The 18,643-nt window shown below is 41.8% G+C and overlaps 1 protein-coding gene across 2 annotated transcripts in view; it reads right to left on the bottom strand.

Moving 5' to 3' along the window:
• Window positions 1–263: 263 nt before the first annotated feature.
• Window positions 264–18,643, bottom strand: part of PTCHD1 (patched domain containing 1) — a 56,672-nt gene continuing 38,292 nt past the window's right edge. For both annotated transcript variants that reach the window (XM_019626540.1, XM_019626539.1), the window contains 2 exons: window positions 17,333–17,993; window positions 264–5,909 (listed from right to left, as the gene is read on the bottom strand). In XM_019626540.1, coding sequence (XP_019482085.1) covers window positions 4,255–5,909; window positions 17,333–17,993 — 2,316 coding nt within the window. In that variant the 3' untranslated portion in view covers window positions 264–4,254. The remainder of the gene's footprint in view (window positions 5,910–17,332; window positions 17,994–18,643) is intronic.

Here is an 18,643-nt window from a genome sequence, read left to right as displayed (position 1 = left end):
AAATGGCCAGGACAACATTTCATCTTTATATAGTCCTAATCCTGGGCCCAAGTCTGCAAAAATTGACTTCTCTGAGCCCTAGTAGGCATATTACAAATAATAATAATGTCTTGAGTTCCTTTTCTATGCCAGGCCTTGCTACCAGTGCTTTCGAAATATCATCTCACAGGGCCAGCCAAGTGGCTCAGTTGGTTAAGAGCTTGCTCACGAGTTTGAGCTCTGAGCAACAGCGGTTCGATTCCCAGCCTGAGCTGAGCTGCCACTGAGCTACCAACAGGTGGCAGGATGGCTCAGCTAACAACAAAAAAACTCATCTCACTTAATCCTTATCTGCAGCGTCACTCAAGTGTAGGCTCTCCAAGGGCAGGTGCTTTTTATTTTATTTGTTCACTGCTGTCCCCAGACGCTAGAACAGTCTCTGGGTGATATTAGGCACTCAGTAAGTATTTGCTGAATTTAAAGATGATTACTATCATTATCCCCATTTTACAGATGAGAAAACGTAGATTCATAGAGGTCAAACACTACCACAAGCTGCAGGGCTACTTTAATAGGATCCAAAGGAATAAAACCATTATGAGGAGGATACCGTTTGTGTCCAATAGTCTCTGCCTCATTCCACACCCCCAAGGCGGCTGCCCAACCGACCCAACCCATTCTTGAGATAGATGCAGCCAAGCTCCACTGCTGGGGCTGAAGGAAAGTGGTGTTATCCTAGAATTCCGCTCAGAACTGGGTGGTGGTTAGTTAAAATAAGAGAGTTAGCAAGGGCCTCGTTTAGAGCAGTATATTGCATAAATAGTTGTAGCTATGGAGGATGGCATTGGATTCTCTCACTTTTGACTGAAAATTGAAGGGGTAACAATGGTGGGAAGGGTGGGAGCAAAGGAAGCAAACACAAACACACACCAAAAAACCAAACCATAGCAAAACAAAAGCCAAATCACCAAAGCAAACCAAAACTTATGAGCTGGAACAATGGAGTGGGAGTTTCATGAGGGTTTGTCTCATTTCTTTATTTATTTTTTGTGTGTGGAACAAATGTACTTACTGCTTTTAGCTTGAGGAGCCCTTCTGCTGCTTGTTGGACCATTACTGTAGGACTAAACAATAATGCCCCATTTCAAGCATCATTTTCTTACTTGTGAATTTGTATCTTCTGCTGAGTTTCACTCAATGAGAGACAGTCACCCTTACCCCGACTTTTCTTTTTTTTCCTTATGAATGGTCAAGAAAGCCCAAGTATTACAGTTTTTGCTTTTTTTAAGTTGATGAGGAGAAATGTTTTTGATGAATGGCATGTTTTCTTTGGTAAACAAAGAACAAACACCAACTCAAAACCAACCAAGTAAGTTTCTTTGGTAAAGTGAACATTAATGTCTTGGTTGGAGTTAACTGAAAAATAAAAATTTTGCAAGTGTTTGCTAGGGTCATTCCTTCCCTCTGTGTAGCAATTGAAAAAGTAAAACTTCATGAAGTAAAGACAGATTTTATAGGGATGTGATTCTGAGTTACTTCTAAAGTGTCTTCTCCATGGTGTGGCTAAACGGGCTAAACCAATGCTGTCAGTGCAATAATCAGTAATCTGTATTAACAAATAAATAATAATGATCTAACAATAAATAATAAGTAATAAATCTTGGCATGCAGAGTCCCCCAGTAAAAAAAAAAATTCATTCCACAGTCAGAATTCCATAAGCCTTGATTTCAAGTGTTGAAAAGAGAAGTTGACAAGGTTGAAAATGCCCTTCATTTAAAAATACAATATTCCAAGGAATACAGAGACTCAATCAAGTTGGAAAACTACTATCTCTCATAAAACAAAGTTCCACAGTAAGTCATTCCGGTTGACCAAATTGAATGATTAAATTCTCAACAAAATCCATTTAATTGGTACTTGTGTTGTATCAGTTTTGTGGAGTCACTGAAACCACATGGCCAACACTAAATCAATGGCTGATTTAGAACACACTGTTCAGAAAATGATTTAGCAACATATGATTTAAGAATAAAACCAATCCTCTCTTCAGCTGTGTTTTATAAATAGTAGCCTAGTCGCAGGCCCCTTGGAGAGAGAATTGATTGCAGATCTATTATGTGAACTTGCCCTTTTTCGAGGACTGTACTTGCCCTCAGATTAAAGCTCATTATCTTCTAGTTGAGTGCATAACACGTTGGTATGATCACTTAGTGTGTCTGCAGGAGAGTTTGAACAAGTGTATAATGCACTAGCTATGATCCCCTGCACATGTATTTAGAACTGTGTGAACAACAGTACATGAAAGAGAAAGCACAGTTTTGCACTTGGTGTGGTTACATCTGAATCATTTGGGCATATTTACTGTTTGGAAAGACAATGGCAAACCTAAATCCCAAACAGTTACTCAGACATTAAAAAAAAAAGTCTGCTTTGTGGCCAATAAAGTCCTATGTTCCTTCCTTGGAAATGTACTTTGAAGGGAGTAATAGCCCTCTTATGAGAAAGTCTCAAATTGGCCTGCCCTGTCTTAGGCATGCTAAAATGGCGGAAACCTTCCAGTGGTGGGACCCTGTGTGAGTCGCTTTATTCTCCTAGGTCTCAGTTTCCTCCTCGGCAGAGGATGGGAAAGTTGCTCAGTGCGTCCGCTAAGGTCCAGAAAGGTAAGGTGCTTTTGGGAAATGCTTACCACTACAGATGTCTAAATAAGCTGCATCTCTAAAAGGGAAAAGTGCTCAAATGTGACCAGCTTGTAGCTTCATTTTTATAGCCTTCAAGAAATGCAGGGGTCTGGGATATTATACGTAGCCTCTTCAGATCCAACCATTTCTGTTTACATCCTGCAGATTCTGCAAGTCAACTGTATAAATATCAAGGCTCATTGACGTGCAGAAGGGCCGTGCAGTGAAGTAGAGGGGCACTCACAAAGGTGTGTGTGTGTGTGTGTGTGTGTGTGTGTGTGTGTGTGTGTGTGTGTGTGTGTGTGGTGGTGGTGGGGGGGGGTTGGTGCAGGAAGATGAGTCCAGTCAGCTTAGCAGGAAAGTTTGACTGTCATCATTGATTTGTATTGGTGATTCCATCTTCCAGTCATTCCATCTATCACCCTTTCTGCCTTTTATCCCCCTGCCTGCCCTTTTACAAAGTTTCTCAGTTTCAGGACTTGTGCCCACCCAAGAACTTTCTTTTCTCCTCTGTGTCTCTGAGCAGGCATGTCTGGCGAAGGCAGACTGGCACTACAAGTTGGAAGCTACGGCAAATAACCAGTTCAGTGTCCTTTTCTCTTCCCTCAGCTAGGCATGGGCAGATTTTCTTTCTGGGCATCCATGCAAAAAATGCATTTAGGGCCAAACCACAAACCGCTGTACCAGCTGGCTATTTTTTTTGTTAAAATGGAAACACTGTCTCTGGGTTCAAGTAGACACCTGCTTTTCCTCCATCGTGCCAGGTATTTGGGTTTAGCTCTGTGGATTTCGGTACTCAGAGCCTCCTGCCAAGAGCTGTAACTAATAAAGCAGATCCATTTGGTGACAAGCAGTAAGATACTCCAAAATAGCATTGCCCAACTCTGCAAATCTGGAGCTGTCATTGGTTTAAAGGTATATTAACCCAACTGTACAAATGTGAAAACTGTATTGATGAGGGGATATGATAAACTTATTCTAGACAGCAAAAACTGCCTTACCTGGGTGAATTTAGGGGTGACTTAGTTTTAGTCCAGGGGTGATGGCCACTCCACCATGTGTCTGCTTCTGAGGTTCTGGCTTGCTTTTACTGGCCAGAACTTTCACAAGCCTCTCCTTGGGGTGTTGGGGAGCTAGATGAGATGGTTGAAACCTCAAACTGTACATAGACCCTGCCTGGAGCTACTGCTCTGCAGAAGTTCTGGAAGCCTTACTGTCTGAACAATGCTTAAAGCTATTTCTGCCTTGGCAGCTGACCTTTCAATCAGTAGGTTTTTATCACAATACCAGCAACATCTGCAGTGTGGATAAAATAGGATTCTGCTTGCTAATAAGCTTTCTTCTATTTGATCTTAGTTTAAGAGACTATACATCTCTGTGTGTGTGTGTGTGTGAATTCTTTCTGATTACCTTTTGTTTTAAAGATGATTGAAAATATGCAATGCCCATTCCCGCCCTTATCCTTTACTTTTTTTTTTTTTGGCAATGCCTGTTCCTTATCCTTAAAAGAGAAAGGAAAACTTTAAATTTGTCTCATGAACATAATCTCTTTGCTTTTTATAAGACCTAGGGTGAAAATATAACCAACAGACGCTATCACACTGTTGTAATTTGGTCAACCACTCGGGTACTGTCAATATCCACCATTTCTACACACTCAATTTCCTCCCGGTTTTCGGGATTTTTCTTCTCTTTCCTTTTTTTCTTAGAGGGTGGCAGGAAAGTCAGTATCACAGGTAAAATGGCAAAGCAGTGAAAGAAGGTGACAAATGCTATTAAAAACAAGCACCTGAACAGTGTACAGGTCAGATTTGAAGGCACAGCTGCGAGAGGAATCAGACCAACAGTGTAGCAGAGGTAACTCTGTAAAATAGCTACCCCGTGCACTTCCAGGGCATTTTTTACCCATTTAGTTCTGGTGAAGTCCTTGCCCAGAACAAATGTGGATAACAGTGGAGCACAATTGTCAATTGTGTAGTTAATTCCATAAATTAAGCAGAGCACAGAAATGCAGTCTAGTTCTACTTTCCATAATGTCATGAAACCAATAACTCCAAACTCTACGGACACAACCGTTAGAGTAAGCCAGACATTGATCAGAGAATCCGCCACCAGGAATGCCGAGAAGAAGAGCAGGAACAAAGCACTGATGCAGGAGTTGTGCAGGGGGGCTCCCAGAGAGGAGGCGTATCGGTCCATGTACACGAAGGATGGGTTGAAGACAATGAACTTCACCTTGGAGGTGACAGAAAGTCTCCTCAGGGTCTCCAGGAGATCATAGAGTTCTTCTCTGTTCGTTTCCATGGTCTTGGCCACCAAAAACATTCTGGAGGCCACTACATCGACCTCATCATTGTACTTTTTAGAGAAGATGATGTCCTCTTGAAAATGCGAAAATTGGGGGGCTTTCAGGAAGGAATTCCTCAACATGTCTGTGAAATTTTTCTTAGGCAAGCCAGTGGACACATTGAGTTTCCGAAGGTAATTTAAATAGCTCTCAAACCAGGATATCCGCACAAACCCCTTGGTGTATTCTAGCACGTCTTCTTGGACACTAGTGTTCCAGTATTCTATGGACTCATAGATATAAAACCCAATCACCGGACTATAGTTGCTAAAGTACTTTTGCTGGGCAGTAGTGTACTCAATAGTTTGTGTCGCTGTCGCTACGATGTTACTAAGGTCTGACCCTTCACTGACCTGCAGATAGCCCATTAAGGCAAAGGAAATATAAATAAGGTAAAAGAGAACTACAAAAGGCTTGACATAGGTGTTGGTTATCCAGTCACAGTAATAGCGTTTGAGGAAACATACCAATAGGTGACTCTCGTAAGTGTTCGCCTCCTCCCCGTCGGTGGTGTCCTCGCTGAACCTGGCCGTCAGGAGAAACCTGTACCATGCCGGCTTCTCCTGCAATGCCTCGGGCTTTGGGACTTTTCTACAGAAGATACTATGCTGGTAATTGTTTTCTATGTAGCCAGTGAATACCAGGCTGGAACCATAAAACGAGAGTACATAGAGGTAGTTGAAGAAGATTGCAATACAGGAATTGCAGCAGAAAATCCTGGCTGCCTCAATGTTCGTGAAAGGGCTGGCCCCTATGCCAAAGGTGACCAGGTACATGGCAGTGGTGAGAGAAAAGGAGAGCATGGAGTCTGCATAGACTGCTGCAGTTCTCTCTTTAACATGTTGGTCTTCTCTAGTTTTCCTCCAGGAGGATAACATTTCAAAAGTCCCATATAATCCATGACCTGAGGGGGCAGAAAAAGACCAAATCAAACGTTTAAAAGACTAATCTCTTTAAAGAGAGAAATCACCTTGGTCATGGGAAACTTACTGGGTCAAGGGAAATATAAGCAGCCCTAGTGGTGACAGGTGACAGGTAAATGCCAATGATGTCTCCTGTGGAGAGAGAAGCCCGTGTTTGGGTGAATTATAAATGTAAATGGATAGCGAAAGGGCAGCTAGAGGAGCTGAGATCTTCACGCTCCCTTCTGGCTTAAGCAAGCTGGGTGGACTTTTGCCTATAGAAAGCCGAGTAGACGTGTGCCTGTGTCTCTTGGGATTTATAGACATCGATAGGTTAGGGTTGTTGGTGCAGTTTGCAGAGGATCTGTTTCCCTTGGTTGGTGGAACAGTTCAGAGAACACGTCTGGCCACTCATCATTTTGCTTATCATCCCCACGTGTCTGGCTGGAGGTCAGCACAGAGGAAGGCAGTGGACAGAGGGTTCTGAGTTACGTCTCAGCACCTCATTTAAGTCTGGTCAAGTGGAGGGCTTTGGGGAGAAAGAGGCACTGTATTTAATTTGAGCCTTGACAGGAGCCTAAATCACAGCCTCTTTGTTTTTCTTCCTTAAGTATCAGTGCAGGAAGCAATAAATCTGAGAAACAGACGGAAGCAAAATAAGTAGGAACAAGTTAGAGTGAACAGGAAAAATCAAAGAAGGAACAAGATTCAGATGAACTCTCCCTGCAATTGATAAAAATTCAAATTCAGGTTGAAGGTTTATGGCTTGTGTTTTGTCTTCAGGGATCTGTTTGACCAATTTTGGCTGTTCATAGATGATGTAGCAAGCAGGCGGTGCCTCTGCTGGCTTCTCTGCACTATTTGGCAATGGCCTCTGAGGGAGAGAGCCAGATCAGTAACCTCTTTCCTTAACTACTTAATGTCTTTGCCTCCTGGGTTAGTATTCCGGTAACACTGGAATAGCAGAGGTACAGGAAATTTTTTGACTCCCTTCTGCTGCCTGAGACCAGATCTAGCGTGACTTCTCTCACCTCCCCTGGCTGGAGCCAGACACTTCCCCGATGGGCCTCCCTCCCTGGGTTTCCAGGCCATTGCAACATTGAAAAGCCCACCAAACTGACCCACTGTGGCTTTCAATAACCCCTGCCTTGGCTCTGGGATCAGCAGATCTAATTTTCTGCTTCTATGCCTTGGCATAGTCAGTCCCATTATTGAGGATAATAAAATCTTTACCCTGTGGTACAGTAGTCTTGTTTTTAAAAAGGAATTTAAAATCTCCAGCCAAGCATAATGCTGAGTGAAGTGAGTCACTGTTATCCTGTGTATACAATAACTGAGCCTGCATCTTCCCTTGTGTCCAGGCTGGTATTTATATCCTTATTGTGAAATCTTGGCCTCAAACCTGAATGCCCATTTTATAGTTATTATATAGGCCTGTTTCCTCAGAGGGATTTGGCATTTGTCTTAATTTACTAGGTATCGTTTTACAGCCACTTTCAGAGGTCAGGTCAAGACTGTCAATTTGATAACTAGCACCGTGGCCCCTATTAAATTGGAGGCACCTAAACGCCTCAGATATGAAGTAAAAGGTACACTTGCTGACGGGCATCCTGTTGTTAATTATGTTTTAGATAGTTACTGTCTAGTCTCAGGAGGGAAAACCATTAAATCTCTTTACACTGTGTTTTCAGGAAGGACCAACCGATCTTTCCTTAAAAGTAACCAATCCCTTGACAATGAGGGTAAGAGGGGGATTGATATCTCTGAGGCGCCTGTACCCTGGGGAAACAATATTGACCATTTATTTCATCTGGAACCACATAGAATAAGTTCTGATGTGCAAAATACAATTTAGGGTTTCACTGAAAATGGCAAATGGAATTTTATTTTTACAGTATTTACTTGTTAGAAACAACAGTTTTAAAACAGGGTTTTAGTACTGACTCATTAAATATGAGAAGAAAATAAGGATGTGTATAGCAAGATTAGAATTAGTCATATAGTAGAATTTAAAATAAATCTCTTTTGCTGCCCTCTTTTTAAATCAGTGTAATGTTTTACATGATCTGACCCTGACTCTAGTTCGAAAACGCAGTAAGAATCCATTTCTTACCTTGCTGTTGAATAACCTTAGGAGCTAATTGAGAAAAGGAATTTGAATTAACAGAGCTATTAGGTGAAAAGAGTGAGGCTTGAGGGTCCAGAATGAAAATAATCAAACTCAAGGAAAGGTGGAAGTAGGCTGTTTACTTGTCTCTTGAGTTCTGTTGCTGCGTTTTAAATGCCTTGTCCTATAGTTTGATTATTTTGATTGAGTCCTGGCTGTTTCCACATATGCTGTTCGTTTTGGGGGCGGTTCCAGGGAGAATCCTGATTTTATTCTTGGGGGCTTTTGGAAACTATGCCTTTCCTTCGTCTTGTTACAGGGGTGTGTGTGCAGCACTCACAGAGGCCAGAAGAGAAGATGGCCCCGAGGGAAAATCTGTTCTACTCATCACTTAACATTTGTTACTAGCCCTCATTGGCCTTGCCTCCAAAGCCCCTCCCCCAATTCCTGATAGGCCAGGACTGTTTGTCAAGCCACACCTCAATAACAGATGCCTACCCTAAATCCCAAATTGGAGTTGTGTAGTGTCTTCAAAGAGCTCTGGGTTTCAGGGACAACTGCTTACACCATAACTGGGTCTCCTTCGTGAAGCTCAGTTTATCAAGGGAGGGATGACTGCCAACTGGGTGCCTCCCAGGGATTAACAGCCTGGAGTGCCTAGCTGGCACTAGAACTGATTCACTGCAGGGTGTTTATGTTGAAGAGGTCAGTCTCTTACCCTAAAGGAAGGCTAAACTGGAGGGCCCCTGTTTCCTGGTTTGGACTCAAGAGCCTTAGGACATGAGGAATGCCCTGCACCTCGGGATGCCTTCCCTGTCCATTATTATGGGTGAATTCCCTTTGGATTTGGCCTTCAAGGGTATCCTTTTACATGCAAAGCCCTCTGGGACACATCTTCTGAAGCAGCTTCCCTTAGGTCTGGGGCATGGCACAGACACTAGAGATGAGGAGGCAATGAGGAAGGAATCATAGATAGGTGGATTTCACAGTGACAAACTTTCACAATTTTTCCTCTAGCCAGTCCGGACCTTGTCTTTTATATCCACTTCAGAAAGTGGGCCAGTGGAAATCAAGGAAAGGCAGGGAAGAAAGATTTAGGTAGGTTCTGTTCCTCTCCACTTTCCTTTCTCAGCAGTTGCTTCCTTTCTTTAGCATCACATCATCCATCACTCCTTTACCTCTGGGGCTGAGAGACCCAGCAAGGAGGACTCTGAGGGCATATCTTACAGATGTAGGCAGATACTGCATGTGGCCTGAAGATACTTGTCAGAGGTTTGGCTATGGTTTCCCCCATGTTTAAAAGGTGTTTTAAAAGCAAAAGAATTGCCGTTTGTTTTGCATTCCAGTTATTAAGTTTTCTCTATGAAGGCAGAGCTCTATAAGCTTCCCTATGAAATCTGACCAAAAGGCCTATGGCATTGGCACAAAGCATCATTTCGGCAAGGGACCATTTTCCATCTGCATTATTGTAAGCCTGTTCACAAGGACTCCCTGGTAGCTGCGCTCATGCGGGAAGCTACCTAAACTGGAAGTTCCAAACAGATTTAACCCTTGGTGCCCAGAGACTCTGCGGTGCTAATGGGAGCCAGGGCTCATCATCAGGGGGGCAGGTCCACAGCTCATGACGTGGAAGTAAAAGACCGTATCATAGTGAGCATGCCAGGAACTGACCGGCATCCCCGGCTGTTCCCTCTCTTACAGTCACAGTATTTAAGGCTGAATAGTTGCCAAAGGGAACCATTAAACAACACAGACTGATTCTATCAAATTCTGGAGATAAAGAAGCTTTTAAAATATTCACTTGTCTGTTAAAAGCACAGCCAAGATGTTTGTTTCTATTTTGATTCATTGCATGCCTGTATAGTTACATGCATATCAGTATGTGTCAAGACACACACACAGGTCCAAGTTCTAATTATTCATGAGTGAATGCTTTGAGGCAATGCGGGCTTTTATCCAGGTCCTGGGATAAGGACCGTAGAGCTCTTCACCAATGTTCAGACACAGATTGTACCAGGAGTGCAATTTCAATTTTATTAGCAGTAGACTTCGGGACCGTCATCCAGTAAAATCAAATACAAAAGGATTTAGGCTAGTAATTTTTCTTCTTTCCCAAAGACTTTTACATCTTTATGTGCAGTTAACTTTCAGACTTTGGAGCCCATGAAGAGAAAAAGCAGCCCAGATGATAAATAACACTCATGGTGGAAAAGTTTCCACCGGTCAGTCCTCCAGTCATTTAGGGTGAGTCTCAGGAACACTCAGAGATTACATCTCACTTTCACCCAGGCCCTTTTCTGGGGCCTGACCAAAGCCTCCAGGGTTGTTTATAATCCACTAACGTAGGAATCCACTAACAAATAGTTGAGAATTAACCTAACTTTACCCCATAGATGGACTTCTGGAAAGTTGTTCATAAAGTGAATCATATTTTAAATGTATTTAATGGTTTTACTATCAGAGGCAGTCTGGGTGATTTGTTGATTTTTTTGGTCAATGAACAATCACAGGCAAATTGATCTACTTTGTACATCTGGATTTTGTAAGGCAGATTTTTCTTCAGTCCCAGATTCTCCCGTCTTCCTCAGCACACGCAGCCACAGCTCAGAGGCTGATGTGTTGGGGCGCTCCTCACATTTTAATCCTTCCTACTAGCAGGATTTCCTCATCCTGTGTTCCTAAAAGTAAGGAATAGGGATGGTTTGCTGATGGATGATCTTTCAGTTTCAATGAGAAAACATTTAATATCAGGAGACAGTGAAGCTTGGGCAGTGCCAAATGTCATATATGGAAGTAAAATGAAAACGTTCTTCTAGAAAATTCATAGAGTATAATGAATGCATGAGCAAAACCTGCTTAAAACACATTTTATTCTTGGATGAGCTTTACTAGGTAGCTCTTGTTTATAAAATGCTTTTCTTTGACATCCACATAAATGTATGATTCTTTTGAGAAGAAATTTAAAGTATATATATGTCTGGGTTGAGAACATCTATTTTCAGGGGGAAGTTCATTAATTGGGTTACATTTACACTTTGCCAGTTATAAACATTTACTTTCTATGCTGAATTGTTTGGTTTATCACGGCCTGTTTCGTCTCACAGTTAAGAGTGAGAGTAAAGATGTACTCTGCTTAAGTTAAGACGGATGCTCGCATCAGGGCAAATACACACATCTTATTCTTTCTACCGGAGACTTGTCACATTTTGGTAATTCTAATCACTGCACTGGGTTTTAATCTGAGAAAAGATTTTCCTTCACTAGAGGGCTACAAACAAAAGTCCAAGGAATGCATTTGCTAATTGCTCTTTCTTGTTTAAAAATGAGGCATGTAGATACTGTGTGTGTGTATGCTCTATATAAAATCAGTGTGTACAAACGTGGCCCATAATATATGCTGTGGCCATTGTGTAATATCTTTTAATATAGAAGACATATGTAATATAAAAATATATGTACATATGGCATAGCCTATTCAAATATATTTTATATATTTACATGTAAAATGTGTGACTATATACTATATAATATATAGATAAATATATAGTATTTATAGTCAAATATTCAAACAATATACACTACATAATATATGCTATAAACACATAAAATACATATATACACATGAACTTATTGCATAATATATCATATTGCATATGATATATAACATAACTAATGTGATATGATATACTGTGCACCCAGATTACTTACATACATGCACGAGTGTGCATGTACACACACACACACATAAAAAAAACCCCAACGTGATGAGTAGCAGGCTGATGTGAAATGTATTTCATTGGTGAGGAAAAGAAATGCCAGTGCTACTACACCAGTCAATATAGAGAAGGGGCTAGAATCCCTCTCTTAGGTCCTGTCTACATTTTGGTTCTTGGCTGGTGAAGTAGACTAGGTGAAACACAGTGTGTCCTTGATAATGACTATGAATCTACCGGTGTTGTGAACACCTCTAGACCCATCTGGTCAAGACTCCCTGGCCTCAGCAGGGACTTTCTGAGATGCTAGACCAAATGCAACACCAAACTCGGTGTTTCTCCTCATGGTTTCATTTTACCAGCTCAGTGTCCGAATGTTGCCTCCTGCTGCCTGACCACCTAGCATATACCCAGGAGACCTGGGTCAAAGAGGAGGCCCCCTTGCATTCCTCTATCTCACTGAGCTCTGCTTTGCTGGACCTGCGCCTCCAGTCCTGTTCTTGTCCTCCTTTATGGTGAAGAACAGAACAACAAGCATGTTTTGTTTCATCTCCCCAAACCTATTTCTCCCCACCCACCCCCTTACTGTAAAATGATTGGTAAAGCATAAGAATAAAAGGCTGAGAACCATCCACAAAACTAGATTACACAATCTCCTTGTAAATTAATTCCATTACAAATAAGATTTTCAGGAAAGAAACTTTGAAAATATCATATGGAATTATCTCTTATTTTAAATCAGATGTAAACAAAAATGGGAACAGCAAAACACCTATAAATCAGTTTTTTTCCCTAGAACCTACTGAACCTGTTAGTGATTTATATCTAAGCAGAGTATTTCTACAACACTTTGATACTCATATACTTCTACTCTTATTATGGAGATTGTCATGTTGTTGCAAAAAATAGACTTCTATAATAATGAATTAGGTTGAACCGTAAGAAATTACTGCTTTTGTCATTCAAAAAAGGTCAGATATTGTGGGTAAATTTTGTGGGTAAAAAATGGTTTCATATTGGCAATTTCCTATGGTTTGAACTTTATTATTATCTGGCTGATTCCACCCCTCCCCTCCCGCCCCCCATGTTTCTCATGACTTTGGAAATATACCAGAATACTTTCAGGTTTGTTTAAGTTTAGAGCAAAGATGACTGAGTTCCAATTTTTCAGTTAGAACTACATTTCTTGCACAAGAACTTTTACCCTTTTATAAGCCTGCACTCCATATACTACATCATACTCCAGGTGGCATCAAACGAGAACAAATTCTTGGAGAACTGAACCTGATCTTCTGGTTCCTGCTAAATACAGATAATCTTAGAATATATATCTGAACGAAGCCAAAAATCCCCGCTATTATTTTCCTCCTAGCGCTTAATCACATCCTTTCTTCCTTCCCCATCTTTGAATATGAGAGGCCTGTCTGGATAGTTCTGAAGGAAGACAGCATGCTGGATCTGGCATTTGACCTTCTCAAAATCCCAAACATTTGAAAGGGCTTGAAGAGTTTTTCTTTTTTCTAAAGAATATTTTTTTTTGGTCTCATCGGATCTCTGTGACTCTTGTATCTTGATAAGTGCAAAGCAACTCTTGTAAATTAGATTACCACATATAAACTAATATCTAAACTCTTTCACCACAACTTCAATTCTCCCCTTTTAGCTGGTCAGAATATACATGAAGCAACAAACCTTCCAGATGAAGAAGGAAGAAACCCTTCCTTCTGTTCCCTTCTATATTCTCCAGTATTCCATTCCTTTCCTGATTTGTGTCTGATCAGCAGAGCTGTGGAAATATTAACCTGTAAGGAGACTTTGCACGTACAAAACCGATGCCAGTTTCTTAACTCATACCCAACTGTAGGACAATGGTGGAAATCCTCATCCTTTAAAGGAAATTCCATATCGGATTAAAATGATGAGGGTCCTATGTTTACAAATGGCAGTTCAAGTATCTTAATACCTGATATCAATATAGTTTGGAAATAAAGGATATTACTTTATGCCTAAGGAGTATGGATGAAATAAACTCCTCTCCAAATTATAGTAACTAAAAAATGTCAATGAGCATTTTTAATACTGTAGACCTTTGAGGATTTCAGCTCTAAATAAACTGATCCGACTCATATGGACAGAGGTTTTGGCAGAAATGGGATTGTCTAATATGCATGACACTGATTAAAAACATTCTAAATCGTGATGTATCTATGCTTACATCATTGCCAAAATGATTCAGCTGTGTAGGATATATTCTTATTGCCAGAGATGTCATGTATCATCTTGGCTAGAAACACACAGCCACATCCCATTACGGCGAAGACTCCGAGTTTATCCAAATTCTTTCCTATTCTGGAATTTTGTCAGGTTAATACTGCTTGACACACGTGGTCTTAAAATTTTCCATTCTAAATCCACTGCCATTTTGGCATTTGGCTGGATCTGGCCTTACGTGACCGGCATCACACTGAGAACGTTTAGTTTGTCGAATTTAAAATCTATACTGTTTATCACATTATAGACCTATTGCCAGCTAAGGAAATGTCTGTATTAAAAACTTTTTCTAAGATACTTTTTCTTCTAAATGAGGCCGTACATTTAAAGATTTTTATTTGATATTGTATTTATATAACACAGAAAATCAAGAAGTTTTGATTAAATTTGCTCCATTTAAGCATAGCCATTTTGTATTCTAGACAAATTTAAAACCTGGACAAACAGTTTATTGACTCATAGTGCAAATCTTAGCACTGTATTCCTTCTTGGTCATTTGAAATATTTATTGGCATTTTAGGACTGGTCATCAAAACACCAGAATTAAACATTGGCCCTGAACGCAACATTTACAAACGTGCTCTTGCTTATATTTTATTTTACAATCAAACTCTGAGAACAAAGAGTTTATCTGAGAAATACAGCAGGGCAACAACCATCCTAAATCCAGGCACTGTTGGCTTTATGAGCCTATTAAGCACCCATTACATGGTGCAAAGTATTTATTGCAAATGGGCCTTAGCTACTAACACATAGCTTCCTTTCATGTTGTGACTAAGTAATCTGAGATCTCTTTGGGCTGAGAATGTACAGAAAGGTTGCATACGAACTGTCAGCAGGGAAAACTGCCATCAAATCAATGCCTGTAACATTCCTCACAAATTGCAAACAAGGCAGTATCGGGCGCCTGCGGTGTGTGCTCTCTTGCACCACAAATGGCAGATTTTTCTGAATTGAACTCTGACGTAAAGTTCAGTGACACTCAGTCTCTGCAGAGTTGTGGCGCGACTCTTTCTGGATTTTTTTTTAAAGACATTCCCCTGCGAACAGCATCTTTCCGTCTCTTACATCATTCCCTCTGCCAGTACTTTCTGGTCGACTCCTTTTTATGGTGACTTTTACTTACAACATTTAAAGCTTCTCTACAAAGTATGAAAACCAGTTTTAAGGAATTTTAAAAGCTGTCATTTATTTTACTTAATAAAATTAATTTAAAGATGTTTTGAGTATTTCATTTCATTCGACTTAGTGAAATTGATGTTTTAGTGAAATTACTTTTAAGAAGTTTTTGAATATTACTATTTTATATTATTTAAAACTAATATTAAAAAGCTCTAAATATGGTACCTTTATTTTATGTACTGCAATTAGATTTTAGGGAGTTTTAAATATCGTATCATACTTGGAGCTCACTGGTTGCTACCTAGAGTATCATAAAACCAGGAACAACAGTCCTTTTCCTAACCCTGACATCATTTTTTCCCTCATCTTAAGAATCTTACGGTTTCCCTTCAGTTCACCACCCTTTTCTTATTACTGTATATCTTCCCCTTTCCCTGCAAAAACAATCACAACAAAGAAAACATTGTATTTTAAAAAAGAAAAGCTAAAAACAAATAAACAAAAACCAAACACCAAGCCTGTGACTAATCGTGAGCAAAACGTCTTAATTGAAATCTTGCCCCAAGCCTTTGTGGAAGCTACTAATCCCCAGTCCCCCATTCCTTACCCCCTCTTCGAGGAACAGCCCTGTATTCCACAATTGACCCACAGGTCTTGGGGTTATTTTAGAGGCAAATTACGTTGCCTTCCTAACAGACCAAAGTCAGGAGAAAGTGCAGCGGCCTCTTTCTCTGCTGCATTTTGGCAGCGATGCGGAAACCGACCTGGTAAATGCGCAGCTTGCTCCGTCTCCTCATAGTGCCCCACTTTCCCACAAAGTGACTAGGGTGACTAGTATATGTTTATTGCCAGGTCGGAATTCCCGCAGGCCACAGAGCCTCCAGGGCAGCATGCAATTCTGCGGCCTCGCAGCCCTGCCAGCCCTGCTTAGCATTTAACCAGAAGCAGCTGAGATTTCTCAAGTATATGCTTTTCTTTTCTACTGCCCCCTCCCCAAACAGGGCGATAAGGCATACTAATGAACTCGACCACAGTTATTCCTCAGTCTACGAAAAGTGCCACTTCGTTTGTCATGTCAGTATCTGATTCCGAATGACATTTTAATTTTGCGAAAGGAATTGATGAGAAGTTGCCACAGAAAAGGGGGAAAGCTAACCCTGTGAATCCTTGGCCTGCAAGAACCCTGCCACCAGGCTTGCTGGGCTGCCATCTACAACAGCAGATGGCATGTTATATGATGTTATATCATGACCACTATGGCTTTATTTTTGGCATGATCTCTATCAGGAAATTCCTGCAGCTCCCGAGAGAGAGAATATAGAGGTGGGACCTCACATCATCATTTTAAAACATTCTCCTGAGTTCATAGAAAGGACAGGGAAAAGTCCTATTTGTCTCACTTGTTGCTTTCAAAGTTCTTGTACATGTATTATATCCTTTTGTGTGACGTTCACATCCACTCTAGCCATAGGGTGGGGAAACTGAGGGTAGCAGATACTGTCAGCACCCAACCCACGTGCCTTCTCATTCACCATCCTGAAACTGACTTCTTACTACCAAAACCGGGCACTGGAGGGATTGCTCCAGCTGCAGGAATATGCTCGGTCCTCCCTGGGAAGTGCCGAGGTATTAATGATCCTGGGGAGGGCCCTCATGAATCACACACAGGGCTTCTGGGTACAAAGCCCAGCTTCCAGCTTCCTCACTCCTGAAGGAGGACCTCTCTGAGGAGCGTTCCGTGTGGTCTCCCAAAGGTCTCCCAGTGGGATGGAGCCACAGGTGCCCACAGCAGTAACCTGCGCATTCACACGCCCTGAATTGTCTTCCTTCCCTGTCTCGTGTCCTCACTCCCACACTCAGGCTTCCTGGGCTCACTTCCCAAAGAAATTACTTATGTCTAAACCCTTGTCTCGGGGTCTGCCCAACCTAAGATACTGGGGCACAGGGAAGATTATCTGCTAAATACCACACAGCTACTTAATGGAGAACCAGAGCTGGACCCCAGGACTTTGGACTTCTGGCACATCCCCCAGAGAAGGTTGCTACATGCTGACTCACAAGCCCTTTGTAGTGTTGGTCCCAGGACTTCTGGGCAAAAGGAAGAGGCTACAAATGAAGCAAAGTTGTTAGATGGCTACTCCTGGCCTTCTAGGAACTCAGTCACTACCACCAGCGGGAGGAACCAAACAGAAAAGTGAAGAGCAGTAATTACCTAGCATGACGAAAGGGACTCCCAGGAAGGTGGAATTGTATTTCCCACCAGTGAGATTGATGATCCCAGCCGCAGTGAGAGTGGCCAGGCTTATGGTCACCAACCCAAGCAGGCCCAGCCAGGGTTTGCTGCGGACGCAGTCCTGCATAGAGCAGCAGAGGATGGCCATGGTGACCACCAGGATCAGGCTGGTGACCAGGTAACGTTCCGACACGCGGCTGGTCTTCTGGAAATCTTCCCTCAGGGAGGAGGACGTATAAGGGTACATTTTGACTTTGCTGTTGGATTTCTGGAACAGTCGGACAGTGTCGCAGAAGCTCGACTCCCATCTCTCGGCCACCATGTCATTGAGACTGTTGATTGACTGCAGGTAGTAGGTGAGCTGGACAGCCTCTGCGGATTTCACCCGGTCCTTGCTGTGCACGGTGACGCCTCCAAGCTGGTGCCCATTGTACACTGCCCTCCCGTCCTTTAAGTGAGTGATCGGGTACGTGATAGCAAAATTGGTCCGGTTGGTGGCCCGAGCATTCTTTAGCTCCTCCAGAACATGCACGATGTCATCCACGATGCAAGTCTTATCGTTATTCAGGATACATATGTGGGCAAATGTGTAATTGAAACCAGGCCTCGGAACCTGGATCCTGGTCACAGCAGCATGCAACTATAGGAGAAAATGAAAGTCAGTGTTTATTACCAAAAATAAGACATTCATAAGTGCTATTAACTCTGTGGATTCAAATACAGTAAAACATTGGATTGCGAGTAACTTGGTTTGCGAGTGTTCTGCAAGACGAGCAAACATTTCTAATACATTTTAACGTGGTAAATGAGTGATATCTTGCAATAAGAGTAGTTTGTTGCTGGAACGAATTATGCTCGCAAACCAAGATAATACTGTGTCTGTATTTTTTTTTGGCAGGGGAAACTCACTCATGCCATCTCTAAGCTAAAGAGATCAAATTAAATGTTATAACCTTACATCAGAAATAGGTAGTAAGGTTGCAAAGCACACGTCTGAGTAGCAGTCCTCACGGTGTGGCCCCTGGATCAGCATCAGCACAACCCGGGAGCTCGTCAGAAATGAAAATTCTCCAGCCCCACCTCAGACCTGGTAAATCCGAATCTCTGGGGCGGGGCCTAGAAATCTATGTTTTCACAAGCCCCTCAGAAGATTCCGATATAGCTAAAGTGTGAGCAGTGCTGGGTTAAAGTGCCAGCACTATTTCCACAAGTTGTGTTCTTTATTTGTAACTCGATTGGTCTATAAACGTCTGAAAATTTTATGTAGGTCCACTGTTCATCCTCCCGCTT

Source organism: Hipposideros armiger, unplaced genomic scaffold, assembly GCF_001890085.2.
Source record: "Hipposideros armiger isolate ML-2016 unplaced genomic scaffold, ASM189008v1 scaffold_682, whole genome shotgun sequence".
NCBI lineage: Eukaryota > Metazoa > Chordata > Mammalia > Chiroptera > Hipposideridae > Hipposideros > Hipposideros armiger.
The sequence above is the reverse complement of the archived record's forward strand: the minus strand, read 5'-3'. Positions and strand labels throughout refer to the sequence as shown.